This window comes from Stylophora pistillata, chromosome 13, assembly GCF_964205215.1.
Source record: "Stylophora pistillata chromosome 13, jaStyPist1.2, whole genome shotgun sequence".
Classification (NCBI taxonomy): domain Eukaryota; kingdom Metazoa; phylum Cnidaria; class Anthozoa; order Scleractinia; family Pocilloporidae; genus Stylophora; species Stylophora pistillata.
In genome coordinates, this window is record NC_142531.1 from 441,652 (window position 1) to 468,312 (window position 26,661).

General features: G+C 35.9%; 1 protein-coding gene across 2 annotated transcripts; it reads right to left on the reverse strand.

Moving 5' to 3' along the window:
- Nucleotides 1-105: 105 nt before the first annotated feature.
- On the reverse strand, nt 106-26,566 carry LOC111339665 (clustered mitochondria protein homolog). 2 transcript variants are annotated; one of them, XM_088742264.1, is made up of 50 exons: nt 26,419-26,566; nt 25,794-25,969; nt 24,538-24,623; nt 23,749-23,920; nt 23,069-23,212; nt 22,378-22,514; nt 21,978-22,047; nt 20,778-20,862; nt 20,208-20,286; nt 19,542-19,588; nt 19,399-19,442; nt 18,500-18,559; nt 18,293-18,336; nt 17,902-17,994; nt 16,256-16,347; nt 15,938-16,014; nt 15,530-15,555; nt 15,320-15,367; nt 14,891-14,963; nt 14,552-14,643; nt 14,336-14,376; nt 13,932-13,986; nt 13,752-13,830; nt 13,480-13,594; nt 13,316-13,385; nt 12,862-13,030; nt 12,546-12,614; nt 12,115-12,176; nt 11,879-11,956; nt 11,538-11,608; nt 11,152-11,224; nt 10,946-11,012; nt 10,649-10,701; nt 10,342-10,383; nt 9,876-9,933; nt 9,448-9,541; nt 9,286-9,362; nt 9,044-9,153; nt 8,868-8,919; nt 8,363-8,459; nt 8,013-8,055; nt 6,398-6,478; nt 6,067-6,192; nt 5,541-5,626; nt 5,159-5,194; nt 4,626-4,719; nt 3,299-3,382; nt 2,888-2,947; nt 2,556-2,653; nt 106-2,150 (listed from the first exon to the last, which is right to left on the reverse strand). In XM_088742264.1, the coding sequence occupies exons 2-50, from the start codon at nt 25,951-25,953 to the stop codon at nt 2,057-2,059; spliced, it is 3,963 nt and encodes a 1,320-aa protein (XP_088598390.1). In that variant the 5' UTR covers nt 25,954-25,969; nt 26,419-26,566; the 3' UTR covers nt 106-2,056. The 2 variants fall into 2 exon arrangements, with proteins under 2 accessions (XP_088598390.1, XP_088598391.1); XM_088742265.1 differs by having other exon boundaries at nt 25,794-25,972; nt 26,419-26,553.
- Nucleotides 26,567-26,661: the final 95 nt, after the last annotated feature.

Sequence of the window (26,661 nt, forward strand, 5' to 3'; positions counted from 1 at the left end):
GGCAGAACATAATTTCTTAACACAAATCAAAATACTCCACATCACCACCAACCAAAGTGTACATAACTGAGACAACCAGCACAATTTTGAGAGTCAAGAGGCAACTTAAACAGAATTATTCCTTTATTCCATGACAAGCACACTAATTGATTATCAAGTCTGGTTGTGGGATGAGCTTTTAATTGGCACAAAATTGATCAGTGTATCAATTCTACACGTTAAAAAATATGCTTGTAATGACAAACCATTAAAACCTGTCTCTTTTTTAACCATATTAACAACCACATTCAATTAAGAAGTCACCCAAAAAGATCTTAAAATTCAATAAATATTTTATGATCATTGCAAATAATTATAAGCACTTGTTTACCTTTAATTTAAAAGAGGCTTTATTAACACTGCTAATCAATGATGACAAAGGATCATGTCAAGGTTACTGTGTACCTTCAAGGGTGTCTCGCATACAAGCAATGTAGCACATCCGGTTTAAACTGTAGATATCTAAACCCCTATGTCAAATTAAAGCTATAGGACTGGCTATCAGAATAGGCCAAAAATTTTGAAAAAAAACATGAATTGACGATTTTTCATGACTTCTAAATGCGAGCACCTGAATCACCTTTTGAACGTTACATGTTAAAGTGAATTTTGTTTTTTGCTTATTTAATGTGTTCCTCTGTTTCCGGGGCTAAAGCACTAAAAAAATTTGTCTGCGATTTGCCATATTCAATTTCAGTGAAAAGTTACAGAACATTTTTTAAATAGGATTAAAAATGTAGAGTGATCGTACAAAAATCGCTCTTGAAAAAAAGGTATTACGAAATAAGAAATTTGGAGACACGTGTTTGTTGTTTATATGTAAAATAGCTACTTGTCAAATTTTGAGAGCAATCAAACAGATTCCCTTTGACTTGTGGCTCTTAAAAGGTGATTTGGGTGCTTGCATTTAGAAGTTGTGAAAAATTTGACAATTTTTTTTTCAAAATTTTTGGTATAGTCTGACAGCCAGTCTTGGAAGCTTTAATTTAATATAGGGGTTTAGATATCTACAGTTTAAACCAGACGCACTACACGAGACACCCCTGAAGGTGTACAGTAACCTTAAAAAAACAAATCGTTGTAAAGTTTTAAAACTGTGTTCTCAAAGCATGTAAGCAGACAAAACATTTAAAACAGGCAGAAAACGTGGCCCAGCCAGCATTTATACACAGCAAAAGAAGTCAACGAACAATTAATGGAGAAATTGTCAGAACTGTAACTACCAAGAACCAAGTAATGCTGATTATTTCTCCTCTTCTCATCACTTGCCCTATGGGTGGTGTAATGACATTGTAACAAGAAGTTATACATTGATAAGACCTGGGAGCTGAATTGTTCAGCCAAATATTGGCTGTGTATAATTAATTTTTGGAACATAAAAGTGGAGTCATTGGAAAATGAAGGGTAAGAAATTACAAGAAATGAATCACATACTTAAAAACACTAGAAAGTGCCATCTACAATTTTCAAGAGGTTACAAATCATGTTCTGATAACATTGATTAAAAACATAAAACAAAAAATTACAAATCACATCATTCACCCATTGGTAAAATTCCCCATCTTACAGGTTCAAAACTATTTTTGTGTCAATTGTCTGTCACCAAATATTTTGAGAACCATTTCCCCAAAAAATAAAAATTGATTAATGGACTATTTAGTCCCTTCATTCTGTAATTGACGAATTTGTCCAGTTAGAAAAGAAATGACAATTATAGCAAACACTGTACTACGTGCACCATTTCATTTCGCAAAAAATTGTCAACTTTCAATGTTCAAACAAAGTCTGTCTGAATTTGTTTAGTTAACGCGATGAGACAGCCTTCAAAAACCTTTGTCAATCAACAGTGAAATGACAAATTTTAATTTCCCACTAACAAATGCAATTTATGACACATTTCCTGCATTATTCAGTAGCAAAGCAGGAAGCCTTTAAGGGGCAGTTGCACATCAGTGCAAACATGGGTACAACTTCAGCTTGCATGAAGTTGAAATTTGGACACAAATAAGTGTGCCTTTTAATCCATCTCTAAAGCTGCAGCTTGGTTGTTATCAAGCAGATTTGGAGCTGTGTCATTCTGGGCTAATTTTTTCACCTGTGCAGATGTATCCCTGGATTAAAAATAAAAAAAAAAAATTAAAAAGAGATAAAGAAGAAATGTCCTAAAATTTAGAGGAAGTAAATCAAGGTCTTAATTGGAGGCATAACTAGACATTGTCATTATATTTCCTTTCAATCCTTAATGTTTGAACACCTCAAACCCACAACCGATTAACGTGTAACTTCTCTTTTCCATCTCATTTTCATTATTATCCAGAACAAAGAGTAATAAAACTATCAGCTGGAGGGCTTTGTCTTTTAAATTCTAAAAATAGACACAATTATCACATTAAGGGATTTAAATGGCTGGGCACTTACTAAAGAAAATCACTTACAAACTGAGAACCAATACTGGGCAATGATAATCAATGATAGTCAATGATAATTTGGTTCAGCCACTTTTAATGGACACATACTTTATGGGAGAAGTCCCAGAGGAATGAACCCCTTGAAGACCAGATATTATTCCCATCAGCTGCGAGATGTTTTCATCATCAGGTGGCAACACAGGGACCTGCAAAGCCCAAGAAATTATTTTAACACTGTTACTGAGTGGGAAAATGAAAGAAAATCCTAAAATGATAAAATAAAACAACAACCACCACAACCACCACTACCACAACAACAATAATAAAAAATAACATGCCCATAACTTTATACTATTTGCTGACAGCAAAACAGGTAGATTAATCACAAAACTACAAAACATCACATGAAAAATTGTTGGGGCTTAAAAATGACTACTCACTGCAGAAGATCTTTTGTTATCTCCCTCTCTAGCTGTTCCTCTTCCTGATATTTCATTTAACTTTTAAAGAACAAATGAAGATATTCAAACAGGCAATTTGTTACAAGAACTAAAATAATTTCAATTCTGAAAAAAAATCAATTAATTTTGAAGTCTGCGGGTTAGGATACCCTGGGCAAAAAGCTATTGTAACATTTCTCATCAGCTAGCATGTATTCTCATCAGCTAGCATGTATCCTCATAGAGAAATAAATTTTCCCAACAACAAGTTGAGCATATATACAAATGAAATAGCTCTTGTTTTGGAAGTAACACAAACATAACTATTTGTCACAGAAATCTGCCACATAAAGTATTTGCATAATGTTTATTGGCCCGAGAAAAGTTAACTTAGTGATGCTTGCAAGTTACCTTTTTCTGTATAAGAACAGCCTGCTGTGTGCAGTGCTTGAGATACTCTAGGCTCTCCTTTGTGCGACTGTCTGCTTCACCAAACTATGAAAGTATAAAACATATAAACAATTAATACTATAATGCACTTGCATTCTAGTTGATTCAGGTGAAAAAGTAAATGAGTATGTGAGCCATCCTTCCTTAGTTTTAAATATGGCTCACTTGTAATTTGCAAACTAAGGAAACATAACGAAACAAAATGAAAATCTGTTACTTTTTGGAGTAGAAATCTATTAATAATTTGCAAAATAGAAATCTGTAATTTATGAAATAAAAATCTGTTAATGATTTGCAAAAAAAATTGAAATCTGTAATTTGCAAAATAAATTGAAATCTGCAATTTGGAAGATGGAAATCTTTAATTTGCAAAACAAGAATCTCTGCCAAAACTCTCAAGACTAGAAAAATGAATCAGTCATTTCACCACAAGTGTGGATTGCATATGCAGCCCACTAAATCCTAACAACAAGAAGTGAAAGTAAGAAATGAAGAATCTGCATGGTGTTCTTTGCAAAATCTCCACTATGTTTGTGAATAAATCAATACATAATCTATATGAAAGAAGAGTTGTGCCATTAAGCCATAACAAGCATATGTAATTTCAAGTATTAGCTGGCTTTGTAGTGTATGTAAGGTGTAATGTATGTTTTCAATGAATAATTCAAATGCCTGACATGTCACTTTCCTGACAAAAAACATCGCAGCATATTTCTCGCTAAAATATCAAGTTTGCCCAGAAAATGAAACTGACCCAAGTTCTGTGGTTTTCTTGAGTTTCAGGCATGTCCACAATTTCTTTGATATATTTCTATTTTGAAAATTTACAGATTTTCATTGCTTTTCATTTCAGTTTGTTTAGAATATTACAGAAAGCCTTAAATATTGCATACACGGTGTATAAAGAAACAGTGATAGTGCTCCCAAAATACACTTAAACCCTCTTCACAGTTTTTCTCTCAATACTGAAGTTAAAAAACACCTAAGGGAAGTTTGTATTTTGGAGGAATAGCCTCCAGAGATTCTGTTTCCCTGCATCTATTTAATGATGTCACTGATAACATCAAAGTGCGTGTGAAGGACAAGATTTCTTTGGGCCTCAATGCACATTTTTTCACATCCTTTTGGAGCAATACTTCAAAGCATTTTGGTACAATAAAGAGACAACTTAAGAAATTACTGCTGATGATGATGATGATGATGTTATCTACAAATATTTCCTCTGACAGGTCATACTTTACTACTACAAAGAAAAAATCAACCTCATTCATTGTCCACCTAAAAGTACCTTGCTGTTGTAAATAGCAAAGGCAGTCTTTTCTGCAGCAAGTGCTGCTCTGTAATCATTCACACAGGCCTTTGCTCTTGCAACCAGGTGATAGCTGTAAAATAAAAACATCTAGAATTAAATTTTGAGGTAAATTTCATTTGCTATGTAAGGTTTTTGTGGGACTCAATACATTCTTTAACTGTTTCATTCCCAAGATAAGAAAGTATTGTCAAGAAAGTTCAGTGATTTTTCCAGTGTTGTCGTGACCCCATTATCAAGTTGAATTGATTAGAATAAAATTTCAGAGATGGTTCAGTAAAATTAACATGATAGAAAATCAATAATGCAAAATCACTCATAATTGGTCTCTGAGGTTCAAGTTGTACTACACTGTACCATCGAGAGAATGAAAGGCTTATTATAGAACACATCTGACTTGGTCTTTGAGTGCATGGTCCTTTTAAATTGAATGTAATTCATTTTAAATGATTGTTGTTTGTCAGCCAATAAAAAAGTGGAAGTGTGATTAATATTCATATCACAGTACCCACCTCATGGCTGTATGAACACTTTCTGAGCCATGGTATCTATAGAGTCAACAACAAATTACTAATTAATCCCTTTAATTGCTAAGACAGTGACTATACTAATAGTGTGAGATCCCTTGTAGACCTTTCCAACACTCACTTTGCTCAAGGCCTTAAACTTGCTTAGGGGTACTGAAAAGCTTGAGGTGCAGTATAAGTAATGGTAAGGGCTGGCCAGCAGGAGAGGAACAATCAAATTCTCCCAAATAACATAATCAACATTCTAGCCATATCAGACAAATGAAACATGAGAGTAACTACATTGCAATAAAATCCTGTTAAAAGTTCCAGAACTTTTATCAGAAATTAAGGGGCTGATAAGTTGATTAGCAAGTGTAAAGCTTACTTCAGTTGTACATCCAGAGCTTTCTCAAGAAATTTTTCAGATATCTTGAACTCCCGCTGTCCATGTAGGATGAGCCCAATGTTGCTCTGGTGAAAAGAAAACACCAGAGAAAAATGAGTGCCGCCAGTAGGTCACCCATGGAGTAACCAGCTTTGTTAAGGGGGATGGATGCTCAAATTACCTACAGTGTTCGAGGTAAAATACTGAATATATAACTGAATTATGGGCTAAGCAAGAGTGTAGGTGGCTCCACTTTTGATAAAGGACTGTGCAGAAATGTTGGGCACTTAATTGAGGCAACAAGCATGTTAGCCTTTGATATCACAAAAACTACAAAATATTAGTTTGTTAAGGTAGAAAAGACCAACATGGGAAGAATCAACCAACATTGGTAAAGACTGACAATAATCTTAAAGATGGCACATGGGCATCTTGAAAAACTAAGTGTTGCATGGAATAGGAAGCTCTATTTATCCTGGAAGGCAAAACTGTTATGTTTAAATATTGAAGTTGGGTGAATGTTTACATCAAAGGTTGCCATATCAGGATGTCCTTCTCCATACACCAACAGTGCCAGGTGTCTTGCACGATACATCAGCTTCAATGCCACTGAAGCCAGCCCTGCATTATGACAATATAGTGCCAAGTGAACCTGTCATGTAAATAAAATAAATGCAAATTCGATTTGAAAATGAGAAGTAGAATACCCTCAAGTCATAAAATATGAATTTTTAAACTGCTTTATCGCATGGCAGGAATAAACTTTCTCTTGTCATAGGTGAAAAATAAATTTGGTAACAAGTACCACTACCAATAAGGGGGATGGAATATTCACATTTAACTGAATTTTCTCTTACATAAGCAATGATTGTGTCTGGATGATCCACACCAAAAACTCTTTCACAAACTATCACAGCTTTCTTTTGATAACTGACCGCCTGCAAAACAAAGAACCAACAATTACACAGTCAACTTAGCAGTAGTTAGCATTAAGTCTCATGAGCTTAATAACTGAATGAAAAATCAACTTGATGCGGGATGTAACTGATGCAATAGAGTAGCACGCAACCTTTAATTTATTTGCACGCAGGGCTTCATAACATCAGTGCGCAACCTTTAATTTAGTTGCACACGCGGCCTCGTAACATTACGTTTTAGTTTAAGGGAATTATTATTATCTTTTATTAGAACTATCACAGAGACATTTATTTATGTTAACTTAAGTCTTCCATTTGTGAATTTGCTAATAAAAATTATGTATGTATGATGCACGATCCTCGCAGTAGATAGCGCTATTTATGCAATAGTGAAAGTCAGACCTGAAAAAAATCAGGCCTGTGCGGGACTCAAACCACTGACCTCTGCGATACTAGTGCAGCGCTCTACCAATTGAGCTAACAAGCCTTCACTTTCACAGGTTTATTATGAATCAACTTAACGGCCTGCTCCCAGTTGGCTTGTTAGCTCAATTGGTAGAGCGCTGCAGTAGTATCGCAGAGGTCAGTGGTTCGAGTCCCGTACAGGCCTGATTTTTTTCAGGTCTGACTTTCGCTATTGCATAAATAGCGCTATCTACTGCAAGGATCGTGCATCATATGTATCTCATACCGCAGTTCAAAATATATGAACTTCATATATTCATTCTATCTCAAAAATTATGTGCGTGCTACTTTTATTTCTAGAAAGTTCTGCCATATTGCAAGTGCTCATGAAAGCGCCGTGACAGCCCGCAGGCTGTATAAAGCTTAAGTTGTATTTTCTTGTCATACCAGTTAACGCAAGATTTTTCAACTGAAAGCGAAGTTTTAGCCGCTGTGCTTAAACCTTTTAATTGTTCTAGTGACAGCGGCACCAATGTAAATATTTTAAAGCCCTTTCAGTTTATTTAATTAAGAAGCAATTTGTATCCTTTCTTTGATTGTGATTTATAGTTTTGTGAAGACTTGAAATTTAGTTTAAAAGAAAGTTGCTTACAACATCGTTGTACCATTAATTGTAAATCGTTATTTTACCTTTGTCTTGTAACTTTTGAGTCACATGAAATGTATTTATATCCGATTATTTACATGATCGCATTTGTACCTTGTTTGTACTTTTCTTTTAGTTCTCACAGTGTTCGTTTAGCAAAGTAAGAAGTTGAATAAATTTTACAAACACCAGTTTGTGAACATTGTGATCACTGGAGCAACACAGGAGTATTGCTTATCCTCCTTGATTGGTTTTTTCTTCAAGAAAGGCAACCCCCTTGAATTCCATTAAGTTTACTAATAGTTTGCTAGTGCCCATTTCTACTCCTGGGTAGAGAGAACAACTGTTTCTTCCCTAGGAACACAATACAATAATTAGCCTGGCTGGGTCGAAACTCCAACAACATTAATCTAGGATCCACAGTGCTAATTGCTAGGTTGCAGGACCTCTGACTATTATGTAGTCAATGGTTTACAGAGATCAGCATGCAGGGCTTACACTGACCTGAACAGCATCTTCAGCTAAGTAATGAAGCCTTGCAATTGCCCTATGGTTCAAAATAAAATCCAAATTAAAAAGAAAGGGTAAAAAAGATAAACCAAGAGCAAAATCATACGAATTTTTGAGTTGATTAACAGACAGTATTTATTACTGCTATTGGATTCAAAATAAGTGTCATAGTAACAAAATATTTGTGGACAATCATTATTAAAATGTTGTCACCAAATTTCCAATTAAGAATTATTCAAGCATTTAATAGCTAGTTAAAAATTAAACATCTTAGAGATCTCTCTCAGTCTAACACCAGGGAAATAATGGGTAGTGGTCTTACCAAAGCAAAAGATGAGTTATACCTGTAGCAAGTGGCAATATCAGGATGTAATGGACCATACACTTGATGGAAAAGATTGAGAGCTTCTACCATGAGTTCATGTGCTTCACCAAGAAGACCTGAACCAGACAAGAATACAGATACCTCACATTCAAACATTGTATATCATTTTTTATTAAAAACTGGATCATTGGATAATGCAATTCAAGACTTTTTATTGGCTTAGCCATTATGGTATATCAGCCAATATACCATAATCTACAAATATGGTAAGCGTACGCATCAGCTTAAAATCAAAAGGGAGCTAAAAAATCCAGTTTCTTCTTACAAAATAATAATTTCTTGGGGGCGTTTTTAATAAAACAATTATTCCACTCGCGCTTGTTGGATATGAGATGATTATAGCCAACTCGGCGCTACACGCCTCGTTGGCTATCTATCATCTCATATCCAACGCGCGCTCGTGGAATAATTGTTAAATACATAATGAAATTTGAGAAGGTGAGCTTGTTCTCTGTGATATCTACCTCCTTGAAGGCGGCCTTGGGCTGCTTCAAATATTGCTGATGCATCATATGCCTGCAAACATGTTGAAGGAGTATCATTTAACAGATGTATTGCTTTGATGCTACAGGTGACATAATAACTCAGTCACCCCTTTGACTTTTGAACACAAGAACAAAGCATGTACCACTTAACTGACCTTTGGGTTGGTGTGTTTTATTACTGGAAACAAATTCATTATGTCATCTTCTGTGAAAGTTGGGTGTTTCCTGCTCTCAAAATCATACTCTCGCAATAATATCTGGACCCCTGTAGAAGACAAGCAGAAGCAATTAACTTGTGAATAATTAATTTGTTATTTCTATTACAGTTCACTATTGCATGATAGAAACCAAAAAGAATTACAGTCATGAAAAATTTAATATTCTGGAGTCAGTTTACCTGTTTTTAAACAGAGTGACCTCAGCAGGGAAATTCTGTGTATGCAGTATGTCAGGAGAACTTCATCGCTGCTTTTGCTGCAAAGAGAAAGCACAGGCAGATAACAATATTAATTGATAATACCCAAGAATGACATAAAAAATGTTGCACAAAAATCCATACCATTTAAGTTCAAATCCAAATTGCCTTTCTGTGTTATCAACAATTGATTTCCAAAGTTCCTCTGGAGTAAGAGTTGCCCAGGCTACAGTGGATGCTAAAAAGGACATGAACAAACATAAAGAAAAGCCTCTAACATTTTTCAGGGATATATGAAAAAAAAAAAGTCACGTTAAGATTTGGACCCTTGACAGATACATATCTGCCATCTTATTCTTTACCAACTGAGCCACAAATTGGTTGCTGGCCAGCTAAGAAATATTTCAGGATAATAAAAGTGGTTCAAATTCTTCACATTGGTAAGATCACTAATTTAAAAAAATGTCCAAAAACAAAAATTAGAGTAGAACTAAAACAATAGGAAAAATAGAAGTGATAGTTCATACAATCAAAAAAGATACATGTTCCTTATATTTCTTCATTCAATTTACCTCCATTTACTGATGTTCTCAATGGTTTCCTTTTACTTTTTTTCTTCTTGTTTATGACCTTAAGGAGGGAATGAAATGATTACCAAAAGGTACACATGTCAATAGGAAGGCTGTGCCAGGCAGCATTCAAATTAGTTTCCCTGACAATTTGCTAGTACCCACTTATACTCAAGTAGTGTAATGGCAGCTTATCCAATACCCAGGATGACATCACCAGGCTTCATCAGAAGTTGATTAACCCCTTTTTCCTTGGTCTATTCTGCAATCCTCCCCTCAAAGGAGCATAAGAGCATTTCCTTGACAGTAGCTAGTAATCAAGCTTTTCCTCACCAAGGGCTTGAGCTCTACACTTCCTAAACTCCAGTCCTGCAGGCTGATCATTAACTAAGGCCCCCTCAACTCCCACCATAAAAGACATACCAACTAAAATTCTGAAAAAATTAACTCAACAGATAGCATACTATACCTCTTCAGTGGGAAGATGAGGTTGAGGATTGGGATATACACCCTGAAAATAAAGAAACATGCTTTGAAGATGTATATCTAAGTTACCATGTACATGTACTCATGATCCAAGGAAAAGAGAAGACTGAGCTTGTTTCCCTTATATTTGTTTCAAGTAAAACCACTTTTTGAAAACCTGTCACACTGGTTTTCTGCATGAACTTCCTTAACTTGTCAAAGTGTTTTCCCAACCTTTTAAGACCTGTTGAACCAAGTTTTAAAAATGTGACAAATTTTATCCCTTAAGATCAAAGAATCCTGTCACTTACCAGATAGCAATTAAAAAAGTGACTAACTGCAACTGAAAGCGTCCTCAAATTTGCTGTCAACAACAACAAAAAAAGAAACCATAGGTCATTAAAAAATTTCTGACTCGATGTCATGAAACACCTATCAAAAATAAGAAAAGAAAAGATCATTTTGTAACCATTAGGTTAGAAAAAAAAAAAAAAAAAAAACTTCTAATTGCCTTGATGTGAAAACTTTGAGGCATGAAAAAAATAATAGCATGAATTATTGGTACTACTAAAAAACAAAACATACAATGTGAAATATTACAGACTAACCACTTTGCATGTGCAGTTTAAACAGTTGCTTTGCAGTCCTAGTGATCACTTCCTGTACAGCAATTTTCTACATAAAACAAAAGCAAATCATTTTGACAGTCCCTTGATCATTATGCATAGGGAAACAATTTTTTTGAGTAAAAAGTTGTTGTTGTTGACCACCCACTCAGTGGATAAAAATCTCATTTGTAATCAGGTACACTTACATATACATGCTCAAGATCTGCCCGCAAAGCCAAAATGGATGCCACTTTACCCAAGTACCTCATGTTGATTCCCCTATCAAAAGACAACAATTCATTTGACATTTAATTGACATTTCAAATTGATTGCTCTTACCCTACAAAAACCACTGCCACACTAGAAGATTCCACCAGAGATCATACTTAACACTACTGCTGAAAGGTCACTTGCTCACCCTCTTCCTGCTTCCACAAAGATACAAGGCCATGGAAAAGGTCTCATTCTTACATTCTCTTCTTTTTTTTTTCTTTTTCTGTTTTTTTTTTTTGCTATTAAATTTTTGCTTTTAAATTTATTCCTGTAAGACCTGAGTTGTTTCTCAAGGGTACATAGCTTAGTGATGACGTACCTACTGTGCATAATCTCCGATAACTGTGAGCCATCCAATGGTGTCTGGGATAAACTTATAAAATCTTCCACCTGAAACATTGATGTGTATGAATGAGACAGGATGACACAAAATGTAAGGCTGTGCTCTAAGGAAAATTGAATGGAAACCAGTGCACTGAACCTGTGAAATCCAGGGTGCCCAGCATATGCTTTGTATGAAAAAAACTAAAAATCCTGAGTTGCCCAAGAGCAAAAGTAAGGTGCCAGGGGCCACTGGGTACTGCTACACCACAGCCTTGAAATGGGTCTTCTGAGGCCCTGGTCAACACTTTTTTAGGAAAATATAAGGCAACTACTAACCATTTTTATAATAACTGTTTCCACTAAAAAGTCAGATGCATCCTGCACTAATAGCTTGTCACAAGACAATGCAGCCTCCTAGATTGAAAAAAAATAGCATTTGGTAAATGACTCTGTATGTCATTGCCACACTCATTTAAAAATCAATCTATATTTTTTGTAGAATGCTGTGCACATTGATTGCACAGGCAGCAAATGCATACACAAGCATCCTCTGAAAGAAAAAAAAACATTACCTCGGAAGGTGCATGCTTTATTCCAGGTGCATAGATGTCGGGGTTAAATCTTACATCAAACTCTGTTGCAGTAGAGAAAACATCAGCTATGATTATTAGTTTCATTTACTTTTATAAGTCACTAAAACAGGTTAAAAAAGATGTAGTGTGTTGCATTATGTCTAACTATAATTCATTAAAAATCGAGTTTCCAGATGGGATTTGAACCCACGACCCTCCATGATCTAGTCGGATGCTCTAACCACTGAGCTACAGGAGACTCTATGGTGAGCAAGGGTCAATAAGTGGGTATTGCCTGGAACCGCATCACGCGGCTACACAGCCAAACATTTTTAAAAATTGTTTATTTCAACTATAATTCAAGCTTTAAAAATGACTCTATGTTATTAATAAGCACAGCTTTCAGTGGTGAAACATGTCAAAGTGCCAACCTGATTCACTAATTGAACCAACAGCTTTAGAGGCTGATTTAATTGCATCTGATGAAATGTCACCTGCATCTGAGAGAAATTAGGATAAAAAAAAAAACATCAAAATTTGATTTTACTCTGTTTTAGTTGAGAACCAACAAAACTCTCTACCCAAAAGTAATGCCAAGTCTCGGAACAGACAGAGGCTACAACAGTAAGAGGTGAGCACTCTTCCCAGAGCACCATCCCTACTCTGACACAAATCTGCTTCAAGTCTGCAATGTTAATCAGCTTAAATCTCTTTCTCAATACCATTTGGTTTGTTTCTTTAACTGACCTGTGGAATTGTCAGGTGATATAGATGTACTTTCCTCTGCCTCTTTCACGGCATCTTCTAATTTACTGCCTCCCTTGGTATCACTTTCTTCACTGATTTGCTTATTTTTGTATGGACACTCAATCTTTGTATCTTCTGCATCATCTACAGGCTTTTCCACATTCTTGTTCTGCAATTAAATGAGGTTGAACAGTGAGTCAGTTCCATCTGTGGAAGTGTGGAAGGGATATCTCTTCACTTGCATGCAGCTCATTACCTAACTGTAAAACATGTAAGTGGATTGCTCTGGTAAATTTCCAGGCGGTTTACTTTCCAACTAATTTCTTTGTTTTGGCAAACAGAGGACTTTATCAGTACGTCTATTTGTCAGTTTTGTCAGTGTGTGTCTTAAACCTCACTTACATTGTGGAAAAATGCTTAGCCAAGGACAGATATTCCCTGTTTCATCCCTTACCTGCAATTCCTTCTGTTTAGCAGCTGACACATGCATAGCCACTAACTTTAGGAAAAGTACATATCGCAACCTGTAAGAAAATTTAGGAAAAAACACAGAGCATTACTTCAACAACTAAAACGTGCTTTCAAAAACTCAAACTATTCTTAAGCATGAATACTTACGCAACAAATCCCTCAATAAGTTCAGGTCTCAAACAACAAAGTTTGTGCTTATATGGGCGAGGAAACACAAACTTATTCCCTTTTTCATCTTCATTATCAGTGCTTTGTTTACTCTCTAATGAAAGAAAAAAGATAGTTCAACTTTTATGCACACAACTTTTGGAGAATACACAAAATCGTGAGCATAACCTGCTAAAAATAGCTACAGATATGCTACAACTTACATCCCCTGCTAGTGAACATTTCCCATGACCTCAAAATTAGTCACTTACCTCCCAAAAAGTTAGCATCTGGTGGAAAAGTTCTAAACAGATCCAAAATATAATGTCGCCCATCAGACCCTATGATGCCCTGGTTCAAAGATTCAGAGAGATTTTTAGTAAATCACCAGCTTCTCAAGCCAGAATCCTTGACTACAGTTCAGTTGGGGCAAAAAATCAGAGTTTACTCACTTTACATTCCACTGAAGAACAAAGTTCGACTTCCTCACCATCTGAGTTGAGAACCCTACCAGGTAATTAATATCAATAACTAACTAATATTAACAAATTAATGAGCACAACTGATAAAAGATAAATAAATTAAATTAGTCAAAATAAATTTTATCATTACAGGTGATCAGTTTTGAGATTGTACATTGTATGTGCTTGAGTAAGCTACAATCTACGACAACACAGGCAATTAACTCAATTTGCGCAATCTACCCCTTTTACATTCAATGTGTGATTAGCAACTGATTAAAATACAATTAAGTTCAAGTTTTAAAGTGCTAGGCCAGCTATTCCATACTTCACATTCAAAGAAACGACTACATGAAACACATTCAGTAGCGTATGAGAGATGAAAGGTTCCATACTTGTGTGGTCTTATTCGTATAGACTTGCCAGCATTGTGAAGCTGAAAGTGACACAAAACATAATGATATTGTTACTATCATTAACCTAGTGAACAGCTTAGTTCATTCAACAATAGACCTTACAACAATAATCCTTAATTGCAAATGACGCCTGATGAATATTTTAACAGAATAATATTAATTTATTACTAATAATGTGTTTGTTAATTCTCTCACCAGCTCCAAAAACTTCCCATGACTTGAGACATTTTTTCCCGAGTCTACAGAACCATAAATAACCGACTGCTCCTGTTCACGCTGGAGAATTCCTGAAGAATACACATTCAATATATTTAACGAACTGATAAAGTTACATGACTTTGTGCACCAGGCACACAAGGTCATGTCATCACCGGTTGCACACTATTAATAAAAAAATAGATATTTCCCTAATGTTAGAATGAGCACTGACATCTCCACAAAGTACACGACTCTTGCTCCTCTCATCCCAGGTTGATTCAACAATTGAAGCGCTTGTTCACATGTGAATAACAGGCAAAAATTGAAAATTTTTACCTGGAATGATGGACTGACCAATGACTCTGTAACCACGGTAATCTACAATAACTGTGCTGAGAGTGAAGAGACCCTGAAGAAAACAGATATCCATCGTGTATCAACTGGCCTGTTATAAAATTAAGTTAATCATAAAGATACAGATCAAACAGTTCATTTTGGTTTTATCAACTGAGTTGATTATGTAAATTGGCCACCATAAAGAGTTTGAAAGCTGACCTTTTGAGTGTTTGCCATTAATTTTGTGTTATCGCTACTGATGCAGCACAACAGTTTTTTTAAAGAAACTTTTCCCCTTAAAACAGTTCAATCAATTGTGGATGAGTTTTATTTTCCCTAAACAGTCTGAGGGAAACAAGCAACTTTACTCTCTCTACCCTCTAAACAGAACTCTCAATGGCACCTACAGTTTTATCTTAAATCACAAACCTGTGTGTCCAGTCTGTTATATGCCATAACCCCACGGAGATCTCCTCCCTGCAGAAAAGACCACAAAATTACTTGCAGTTTTGTAATTCTCAAATGAATACCACATATTAGTTATAATGTTATTAGAAAGTATGCCCCCTTAATAAGTTCTTACTATGGAGACATATCGATTTTTAACAAGCCAGCAACTAACAATAATTGAAAACTTACAGCAGCAGCATATGCAGCCTCATCACCTGAAAAAAGTGATATAATAAACAGAATTAGTGATAGTTTAATTTCTTTTCAGGTTCGGAGATTTCAAGTTAATTACTTGTGTTTTTGTTCCAGAAACTTGTTTTTTTCATAACCCTGTTTTCTATTCACCAATTCTGACCTAGCTATACTTGAATTTGTATTTTCAAAAGAAGCCTTCCCAATAACATCTTCATCAAATAAATCTTAATTAAGTTAAAACTAATACTAATGTTCATGTTTAGCATCACATTCTCTAAGATAAGAAATTTAATTCTTCTCGGTCTCAGAATCTACTGACATGAGATTGAATAAAACAAAAATCTTAATTGTTTTGTTGTATTTAAATGTCTAATTCAAAGTTCCTCTCAGTTGTCAGCTTACCTCCTACAGCCTCAAAGTGGTCTCGGCTATCAAATGCATAACTAAAGAAAATGTTGTTCCAGATAAACATCCTTTTCCTAATGGAATAACACATCCATGAGTTTTTTTTTGTCAGCACAATACAGCTACTTACTCAATAAGTTACTTTGCTTCCTTGCATCACTGAAAGATTGAAACTAATCAATCACACACTTAGATAACACTGTCTCTTTAGGTTGTGAAAACATCAGTCAATGTCCCTGACAATTGAATCTCATGGATTCTGAACTATGCTATACTCTTCTGCACTTTTATATCATCAATAGGTAAAAAACTTACTTTTCATCTTCTCCTGGATTTATTGCCATGACATTACCATCAACAACAGCCATTGCACCTCTGGTTGCAGCAGAAACAAAATCACTTGTGATCTACAAGAAAATGACAGAAAACTTTAATAAGTAAATTTGAAAAACAGCGTAATGTGTTCACTTCACACTAATAAAATATCTTGGTTCCACAGGCAAAATTTTCTCTTATTTTGTAGATAGTCTCACATTTATCTGTGTATAAGTCGAACCTGTGTATAAGTGGACCCACCCTTTTCAAGGTCAAAAAATTGGATTTTTCGCCATTTCTAGTTAAAGAAAAATTCAGACCAATAGAAATTTCCCCAATGGTTGATCTCTTATTTCTGAGAATGTAATGAAAACAAAGTGAATTAAAAACAACTGCAGAGCAAAATGTAGCCGTGTGCTGAGAAGTTTAGTAGTACTTGTTTACATCACCACTATTCATGATTTAAGCATATACGAGCACTTCAATAATTACTGGAGAAGTAATTTACCATATTTTATAAATCACTTTGAAGATGAAATCTTCATGCATTTAAATAACCTTTATCTTAATGTTGAGTTTGAAAGGAGATTTAGTAGACCGAAGGAACACCAAAGAGCTTCGAAGGATCACTTGATGAAAACAACACCATATCAAACAAGAACACGCAAGAAAACAATATTAGTCAGGTTGGTAAGCTACCAGGAAAAATGTCTGCTCAACAGATCAGAAAATACAATAAAAATCAGCTCCAGTAGGTTTCTGTTTAAGCCACATAAGATTTATAATTTCAAACTTTTTCGTCGATCAAGAACTCACTGAAAACTGACAAAACTCAAACACAATTAGAACTGGTTTTGTAAACTCGGTTTTCCTAACAGACTGCAGGTAATTGTTCTGCTAATTTCTTGGATTGCTTAGGCCAGGTCCTTGTATATGACCTGTGTGTAAGTCTGGGGTGATTTTTTTGGGCTGATTTTTCGGTCATAAAAGGTTGACTTATAAACACTTAACCCATTAACGTCCAGTGCGCCCGTATGCGCCCATGGGGACCCACAGCCTTTCTACGCCCTGTGACGTCATCAATTTTAACCCTGGAGCACGAATTCGAGCATCTACTTGAACGGGTTGAAAATATCTTGCAGACGATACCAGAATGAGCGCAATTGAGTGGAGGAGATTGGAGAAATAGCCAAAAAACCGTGTCACTTTGACCGGAAAATCTGCACGAAGATTGTGTTTCACTACCCACCTACCTTTCCGAGCATGTGCTTTGAAAATAATGAGTAGTTTCTGAAAAATCTCTACACCAAACTGAAGCCTACTCAATTTCCAGCAAATGAGGAGAAACTTTAGGCAAGGAGAGGGGAAAAAAAGGGCAGGAGAAAGAGAGAAAAGTAGAAGTCGTAAGTGGGGCATGACTTTTCAACCCAAAAACTATGTCGAAATTTTGCTCTCTGTGCGTGCCCGAGATTTTCAGGCCGCCATTTTGCATTTGGATCGAAAGGCCGTCGAGTGCACGAGCTGTCAAGTGGTTTTTGGTAAGTTGGAGCTTTTAAAACCCCAACAGTGACCTGAAATCTGCTGTCCTAGCTTCAAAACACAGTTTTCCACAAAAGCTGCAGCCATTAATGGGTTAAATACAGTACCTTAAAAATTGCCCTGTCTCTTAGAAGACGCTGTTGCATGGTTTCCTTTGGCAATTCCCTGGCAGACTGCAGTTCTTCGTTCCAATCACGTAGCTGAAAAATAATAAAACACAAAGATTCAGTTCACATGGTACAATTCAAGCTTAGAATATTAGCATAAAAAAGTCATAAAAGATTAACCATACTTTGCTGAATGAACAATCTAAAAATTGAGATGCAAAAAGGGGTTGAAATCCTAGTTAATCCATTGTAAAATGGTGGAATTGTGGAATTGTGGAAAACTGAGGAGAGGTGTGGTTTCCTGCCAAAGTTAAGAGGTGAACAGAAAGGTTCAAATTAGTGTTTCTACAATAGATCATCTCTCAACTATACTTATAATAACTATTTTCACCTGTCCAGGCATGTGTTCTTCATATCCAATTCGGACTGCTGCAGCTGAAGGAGAAAAATAACATATAACAATTGTCCACACCTAATTCTTAGTACTAATATATTTCAATTGCTATGCTTCAAGCTGTTTTAGAAACTAAGGTCATTTGTTTATGGTTGTCTCAGGATGACTACCAGATGAAATGAAAATATAAACTAAAATACCTACCATCTTCTGCCCTAAGAGTGTCACTGGTATGTTCTGTCTGAGGAACAGCCCAAGGAAACACTGTAAAGTAATGGAATGGGATTAGTAATGATTTGTAATGAATTTTTATATTCAAATTATCTTGCAGTCACTTGCACCTTTACATGTGAGGTGGCTTATGTTGCAAACTGTGAGTAGTCCAGTAGTCAGTGTGCTGGACTCTGGGTCGTTTGGCGTGGGTTCAAGTCCTGGCTGGAGCATGACGTTGTGTCCTTAAGCAAGACGCTTCACTCGCATTGCTTCGTCTTCTCAGATAAGACATAAAGCCGTAGGTCCCATCTCCTGCAGGGTTAGGGGTAGGAGACCTACTTTTCCCATGCACGAGATTACTGTGTAGTGGATGTCCTCCCCGGGGTGGGATGGGTGGGAAGGTGAGATCGCTACAGGGACTGAAGCGGCTGCCAGAGGCGCCTGATAAAAATGCTGACGTCCGATCTCAACCTTACGATACTGTTAAGTGCAACTGAATATATCCACATAGAAGTTTGTGCTATATAAATGTAAAAATGTAAATGTAAAGGTTCAGAGAGGCATTTAAATGCTTCCCCTCCTTGACTCCCCCTATAACAGTACTGTTTATCTCATTTCCCTGGTAATATTCTAGGGTTCTGGTATCCATTTATCCTCAAGATTGGAAGGTAAACAGCACTGAGAGAATCAGGGGTGCTGCCTACACTATTTAATCTGATGTACGGGAGACAAAGTGAAGGTCAACTGTGTGTACCATGAATGACAGGCTTCTGAAGTGCTACCTTCATCATACGTGTTTCATTGTTTTTTTACATGAAAGGGACTCTGGTACCTACCTTCATTGAAAATCAAGTACAAAAGAATAAAGTGGAGTAGATGTGTAACTATACCTTGAAAAGGAGTTGGAATGACTTCAAGAGGGTGTCTTTTTAAACTGAAAAATATACAAATACGTCAGCTGTAGCTAGTTGTTTGATGTGGAAATTGGTAAATTTCAACTGACTTTAAACAAGTGAAACCAAAATCTTCATACCTTGTCTTCTGCAAAAGGGCAAAGTTCTTCCTAAACATAGCACTCAGCTGGGAAAAAAAGAACAAAGAGATTTGAGATTAAAAAATCTACTCAAAATAACATTTGAAATATATGCCATCTTGAGCCTTTCTTTGTGTTCATATTGTACCAGTGTGGGATAGGAATGCCTTCTTTCCATCCTTATTTCAAAAGTTTCCAGTTTATGTGTTTACAGTGCAACAGATCTAATTTCAGATCTATAAGTAGCCTGGTAGTGAACACCTTCTTAAGTTAACAGTCAACAGCATTATCAATGCTACTTAGTACCACAGTCAAACTTCCCAAAAGCAGATACAACAGGGACCTGAAAGAGTGAGTAGCCGCCAGATCAAAATTTCAATCATTCCACCAACGACCTTTCCATTTCTTGTTTCAGACACTACCTTGCTGATATTTTTCCTCTTACTAACAGTTTTTTTTGTGTGCAAGTTTATTGACATTTAAGGGCAAATAACTACTGATCACTCCAAGGCAGGATTAACAACCACATTTATTTGTGTGTCCAGGGGGTTAAAGATAGAACATGGCTTAATTAACATGACTAACACCATGAATTTGTGTTTGTTTATGGAAAAATCCACTGGTAGTGATTCAGTAAATAAATGTAGATTACGCACAGAAGCTTACCTGGTTTAAAAGTCCCACAAGAGTGTGGGAACGGCACGGCTCACTATGAGGTTGAGTATTGAATACTCCATCATGTGTTCTACAATGAACAAAGAAAACTGACCTTGCCTACTCTTGCATTTGCAAATTAATATGACATATTAACACAATAACTCACAAGTGTGATATTTCTCTAAAGGTTCATTTGTTAATCCTATCAAGAAGTAAGGGCTGATAGTTTTTAAAGAAACTGTCTGGGGCTGCGTCAGTGGGGGTAACGAAATAATTTGGATATATCAACAAAGTTGAAATGGTAAATTGGCCACCGTAACGATTACAAAAGCTGACGTTTCGAGAGTTAGCCCTTTGCTCCGACGAAGGGCTAACGCTCGAAACGTCAGCTTTTGTAATCGTTACGGTGGCCAATTTACCATTTCAACTTTGTTGATATATCCAAACTATCAAGAAGTACATTATCATCAATATCATTACTAAGATTACCAGAACCATGATTATCATGATTGTCATAATCATGCATTGTTATCATCACTATTTTTTGTTATTACATGTAGATACATTTCTAAAACTAACCTGTTCACAAAAAATCCACCTGTGGAAGCAGTAATGTTCACTTGAACATCTTCTAAAGTGACCACATCAATGTACAAGAGATCCCCTGATAGAAATTCAGTTTAATCAATAACGGTCATTAACCCAAAAAATCACTGTACACTTTTGAGGGATTTTAGGAAATCAACACATAACTATTACTTTCAAAGAGTTTATCAAATCTAAATATTTGAGCACATCAAAGTACAAAGGAAAACATGCATGGTGTAAGGAAACACAAACTCCTGCTTCAGTCCCCTTGAAAATTTGTCAGGTTTCCCCTTATGAATCAGTAGAGTCTATCCCTTAAACATGGTTAGTAGAGGGGACCGGTTAGGAAACGCAGTAAACTTTAAAGGGCCGGCCTATTGTCTTTCCCCTGAGCTTCGATTGAATGTCACGTGACCAATGACCCTGCACAGAACCAAAACAACATGTTGGACATGAACAACTCATTTTTCTTCAGTGACAATTTTGATGCCATATTGGAAACTTTGGATAATGAGGAAGAATTACAAGAGCACTTTGTCGAAGCAGCTGACTCTGTAAGTCCTTGATTTAATTTTAATTTATTAGATTCGTCGACAGGCGGGGACACCGCAACAGCTTGCGCCAATTACTGTGGGCCCAGTAAACCCACCCATCCCACCCCAGGGGAGGACATCCATCACACAGCAATCTCGTGTGTGGGAAATTAATGTCTCCTACCCCCAACCCTGCAGGAGACGGGACCTCCATTTATTTGTCCCTATCCAAGAAGACTAGAATATCCAACCATTTCTTGATGTTATAGAAAGGTAGCAAATTCTTCTCAATTATTCTGAGACCTTGAGTGTTGGTCCGGCCAGAGCTCTAACCCTCAACCTCCCACACAACAGTCTAGCGCACTATCCAAAAACTTTGTAATTATTGATGCCCTTAGCAACAGCATCGGTTCTAGTACAACAACATATTTTTTTTACTGAAAGTCTTTCGATTTTTAGGTTAAATACGAAGAGGGAATTGTTTTCAAGTTGTGCTAAAGGAAATGCTAACTATGCCTTAAACCACCACTCTGTTTCTCCTATAGCTGCATGAAGGGACTTGAGCTTCCTGTTCCCTGTAAGTACTCAAACTCTTTATTTAGCTTTTAAGACTTCATAAGGTCATCCAACTTTCATCAAGGGTGATGATGTCTCTAACCTGCAAGTCGTCTGTTCCCAGGAGGAGGGTTCCATGCACTTGGAGATAACTGCTTTAAACATTGTGGAAGCTGAATATATAAACAAACAAATAATTACGTGAGTAGATAAATTAAGGTTAATGAAATTAAATCAAGATAACAAATATTATAAACAATTATCAAGAGTGTGGGTTTCAGTAAAGATCTGAGTCCAAGGTAACCACTGACCAAACTGCATAGAATTCATTGGCTAGCTATATCATAAAGAAATCCAAGAATGTGATATTTCCCGGGGAATAACAAAATTTGATGTCATCCTACTGCTATTTACAAAGCACTACTCATTTCCTTATTGGAAACATTGTGACAACATAATAGTGCATTCGAGAGAGGAAACTTCAGTCCTTTTATAGTAATTACCTTTGGTTCTGCATTTGGTGGGAACAAAGGTTCCATTACACAAGGGAATTCATCTGATGCAAACACATGAGTGGGAGGTAGACATTCCTCTGTGGAAACTGTACCCACATTTTGTCCCTTAACACGTAAAACTTCCTCTGTAATCATAAAAGATGAAAAACAAAAAGAAATGTAGGCATGTAAGTATATCGCTGTAACTGTGAACATGTTACATGATCAGCAGTGGTCTACTATGTTGAATATCAACAGTGTGGTTTTTATCATGACAAACCTGTAGTTCTATGGTAAGTATTATGACCTGATAGAGTTTAAACAAAGATCTTGCACATACGAAAACCAGATGGTTCAATCATTTTAAAAGAATCAAATTTCATAATGTGGCATTCCTTCCAGCCAAATTAGCAGAGAAGCCTACTGGAGACTAGAACATCTCAACATCAATACAGTAACACAGTCAGTCAAATCTTTCAGACTTCAGAATGGAGAGGGAGTCAGTGTAAAGCAAAATAAAACAAAAAAAACCCTAAGCTTGGCTAGGTAAGCTAGCTAGTAATTTTGAAATTTTATTGTGATAAAAACTGCAATGTAATGAAGGAATTTTGAAAGTAAATATTTAATCAATAGATCAAATCTGTGGATGTGCGCTTCACCCAGTCAATGAAAAATAATTTTACCAACAGTATGAAATTACCTTCTACATCAACACCAGCCACTGCAGACAGGAAGGATAAAGAAAGATGATCTATGGCTGAGTAGGCATTAACATGAAAATTGGTGCTGAGGAGATCTTTGATTCGTCGCAGATGTATGCGGGCTTCTCTTACTGAATATGGTTCTGTAATCAGAAGATACCGAACTTCTAAGTTATGCTATAATCAGATGTATAAAGTATTCACTGGTACTTTACGCTACTCACCTACTAACACAACAGTGAATTAAAAAACCCTCCACATTGACAAAAAATGGTTCAATGTTTTAGTCTAGCCTGGTATCAAAACCAAGTCACTAACATTAGGAATACAGTGGCCATATATTATGGAGACCATAGCATATTGAAGCCAGGAGTATTGTTCCTTCCACTGGGTGATCTGACAGTCAATTCTTATATCCTAATAATGTTCTACTCTTTAGAAGAGTGAAGCACTGCAAGAGTGAAGTGCCTTTCCCACAAATACATTATAACGACTTCAGCCATCACTTCAACCAAAAAGCTTCAATTTTATGTCCACTTTTCTAGTAGGGCTTTCACAGTGCTGAAAGGATAAGGATACAAGATCTAACCTTCTGGTCACAAAAACTCAATGGTGACTGACAGCCAACTTCGTGGAAATTGCCAACGTGTACGAGGCACGTAAGTGATAAGCACTATACCTTCTACAACTTTTACTGTGGACTCGTCCTTTAGACCTTCAATCATGTTCAGTTCAGCAAAATCGTCCAGTCGTACACCATCTATTTGAAGTGAAAAGCATGTCCTATAACAGCTCTCTGGTCGATCAAGAACAACTTGTCTAAGGTCTTGAACATTGTCTTGGAGAGAAAACTGTAAGAAAAATTAGATACACTAAATAGTTAGGTCTTCCTTCATTGGCAATTCCTATAATATAATGTCATATTTGACAGAACTGTTGGTTTCTTAATTCATGAAAAATGAAATTGACAATCTGTCCTAGTATTCAGTACCTATTTGGTCTGCAAGAAACGTTACTCAGTCAGTTAGTTCATAATTGGCAAACTTTACTTTCAGCATAGAGTTTGTAGGTTTATCTTATTTCTCTTATTACTATAGATGTTTACTTATATAAATTATTCCAACCAAAACTCAATCTGAAACATACTAGTGATGTACTGCTGTAGTGTATTAAGAGTAAAGAGAAAAAAACCTTTCCACATGTGAAAATTTCAAAAAAATTTAATGTCAGAAACAATAAAAAATAATAACACTTTAAGAGTAAAACCCATAACAGCTGTACAAAGATCAAAACAACAGCTAGTAACTCTTCATTTGACCACAGTCCAAAGGTCATCTATAAATTATTCAATGAACTATTTTTTATCATCTATTCATGTCAGTACGAAAAGTGTCAAACAAAACCTATGGCAAGTTTTTTTGGACAAGATGTCAAATACCCACACTCAGATATCTTTATACACACTTACTGTGGCTGTGATTGGTTCATTTGATCCAGGAATCAAAAAGTGCAAGTTCACTGTTCCAGTTTGAACAATTGTACTATCCTTTGTTCCTAAGAGTTCAGACATGGAAAATATGAGCCAACTGGTCTACATACAACCAAATGTTGAAAATCAGATAAAAAAAAAAAAATCAATTTGTTGAGAATGTTGTGTCTAATTTTCATCATAAATGCAAAGAAAAAAGACACTAAGTAATAGAATCTGGAAGAAACTCTCGGCTATTTTGAAATTAGCTATTTCCATTGTTACATCTTGTGAAATTCATATCCCAAACATCATCGGAAAGAGTTCCATATAACCCATACATTAATTATGCATTCCATTTCATAAAAGCTAAATATAAAGGTTTCTTTGCAACACTCTATGCATAATTAATGTATGGGGTTCTATGGAACTCTTGCCATATCTTTGATTTTACCCTTGAAAACAACTGAACTAACAGAAGGTCCATAATTATAATATTATATATTATTATATATTATTATATTATAACATTATAATATTATTATAATAGTCCATAATTAATAGGCTGGTGAGGAAGGCCATCTAATTCTGAAGGGCATCTTTAATTTCTGGTGTCTTTTTGTCTGGATCAGAATGCAAAAATGGAAATGACATTTTTGCATACTCATCCTGTTGTCAGTTGGAAAGTTTCTCCACTATCAACTTTTTCCCTTTGACTAGACAATAGGAAAGTAATAAAACAATATGGTTCAGCTGAGGACCTATTAATAATTAAGAATGTATGTGGTAAAACCCGGCAAAAAGGCAGCTAAGGGTATCAATATTACTTTTTATATATCTGACAAGCATTGAATTATTTTAACAAATTTAAATAAAAAGACAAATTTTTGACAAAGACAATGGTTTTACGACAGTTGAAAACAGAACATTTATTCGAATAAGCCTTGACATTTCACAAAGGTGGAAAGTTTTCTATTGTGTAATGTAATTCGATTAAGTAAGAACGCAAAGGTTGGCGCAATTTAAATATTTGCAGTGCTCAATACTGCGACTTTTGCACGATTCTCAAGAGTTCCGAAGATCAAAATGATTTAACGCGCTTAAGAAATGTCAATTTTCAGATTACTCAGTTTCTTATCAGTTAGACATAATAGTAATGTACAGTAACACAGAACAAATCCAAACAAATAACTTTATGTAAATTGCCGACGAGTCGTGATTTATTAATACTGCATAAAAAGATTTAAAAATCCTACCAGTCTCGTCCAGTTGAGTGGCCTGCTCTTTGATTTCCTTTTCCTTCTTTTCTTCTATATGTGGTGTTTCATCGCTTTTCTCTCTCAGATGAGGACAAGGTAATTTTCCCGTGTTCTCGGTCATATTTGCCTCTTCGATACGTCCGGTAACAGATGGCATAGTGTAATGTTCAAAGCTACTGGAACCAAATCAAAACACCGTAACTGAAATATTATTTTACCCCTGCATGTCCAGTGAATAAAATATACCAGGGCAAAATTATGTAAGTTGAGTAAGAATATGCTACTGTCAGAGCAAGAAGTCACATTATATTGCATCATGTCACTATTTAAAGGCAATCCACCATGACCGAGTATCAAATATAACTCACTGGCCGGCCACGTGAATTACATTTATATGTCCTTTCGTGGACATAGTTCTTGGGTATTTTGAGAAGGCAAAGATTCGTCTTGTGTTACCAATCATAAGATACTTTAGAGATAAAGGGAATGACCTACAAGACTGAGTAACGCTCAGTCGTACGAAACTTTATCAGGTCATTAATTACAAAACCTCTATCACTACGAGCGAGAAGTAAATCTTGTGATTTGACAATGAAATGTTCAAATGCTATCAAAAGCTCACCAGAAATCAGCAATGGTTAAATCAGAACTAAGAAACAGACAAGCGTCGGTTGTCGAGATACATCAAGCCACAAATCTCTTTCCCAGTTGACGCACTCTGCGCCGTATATTTTCCACCCTCGTGGTCCACACGCCAACTCGTCAATCTGAGGGGATTACGCAACGAGGGGGTGTGTCAGCGGTAGTCTTGGACTTTGTCTAAAGTGTTGCTAGTACTTCGTGTAAGGGGATTACTATGGTATTT

Bases quoted from the DNA above. Each gene is read 5' to 3' on its own strand.
- LOC111339665 (XM_088742264.1), bottom strand. From the start codon at position 25,953: ATGCCATCTGTTACCGGACGTATCGAAGAGGCAAATATGACCGAGAAC. The intron at 16,348-17,901 runs GTACTGTATTTA...ATTTTCTTGTAG, and splicing joins GAGACAGGGCAATTTTTAAG to ATCACAAGTGATTTTGTTTC. The intron at 13,031-13,315 runs GTAAGGGATGAA...ATTTAATTGCAG, and splicing joins CTAAACAGAAGGAATTGCAG to AACAAGAATGTGGAAAAGCC.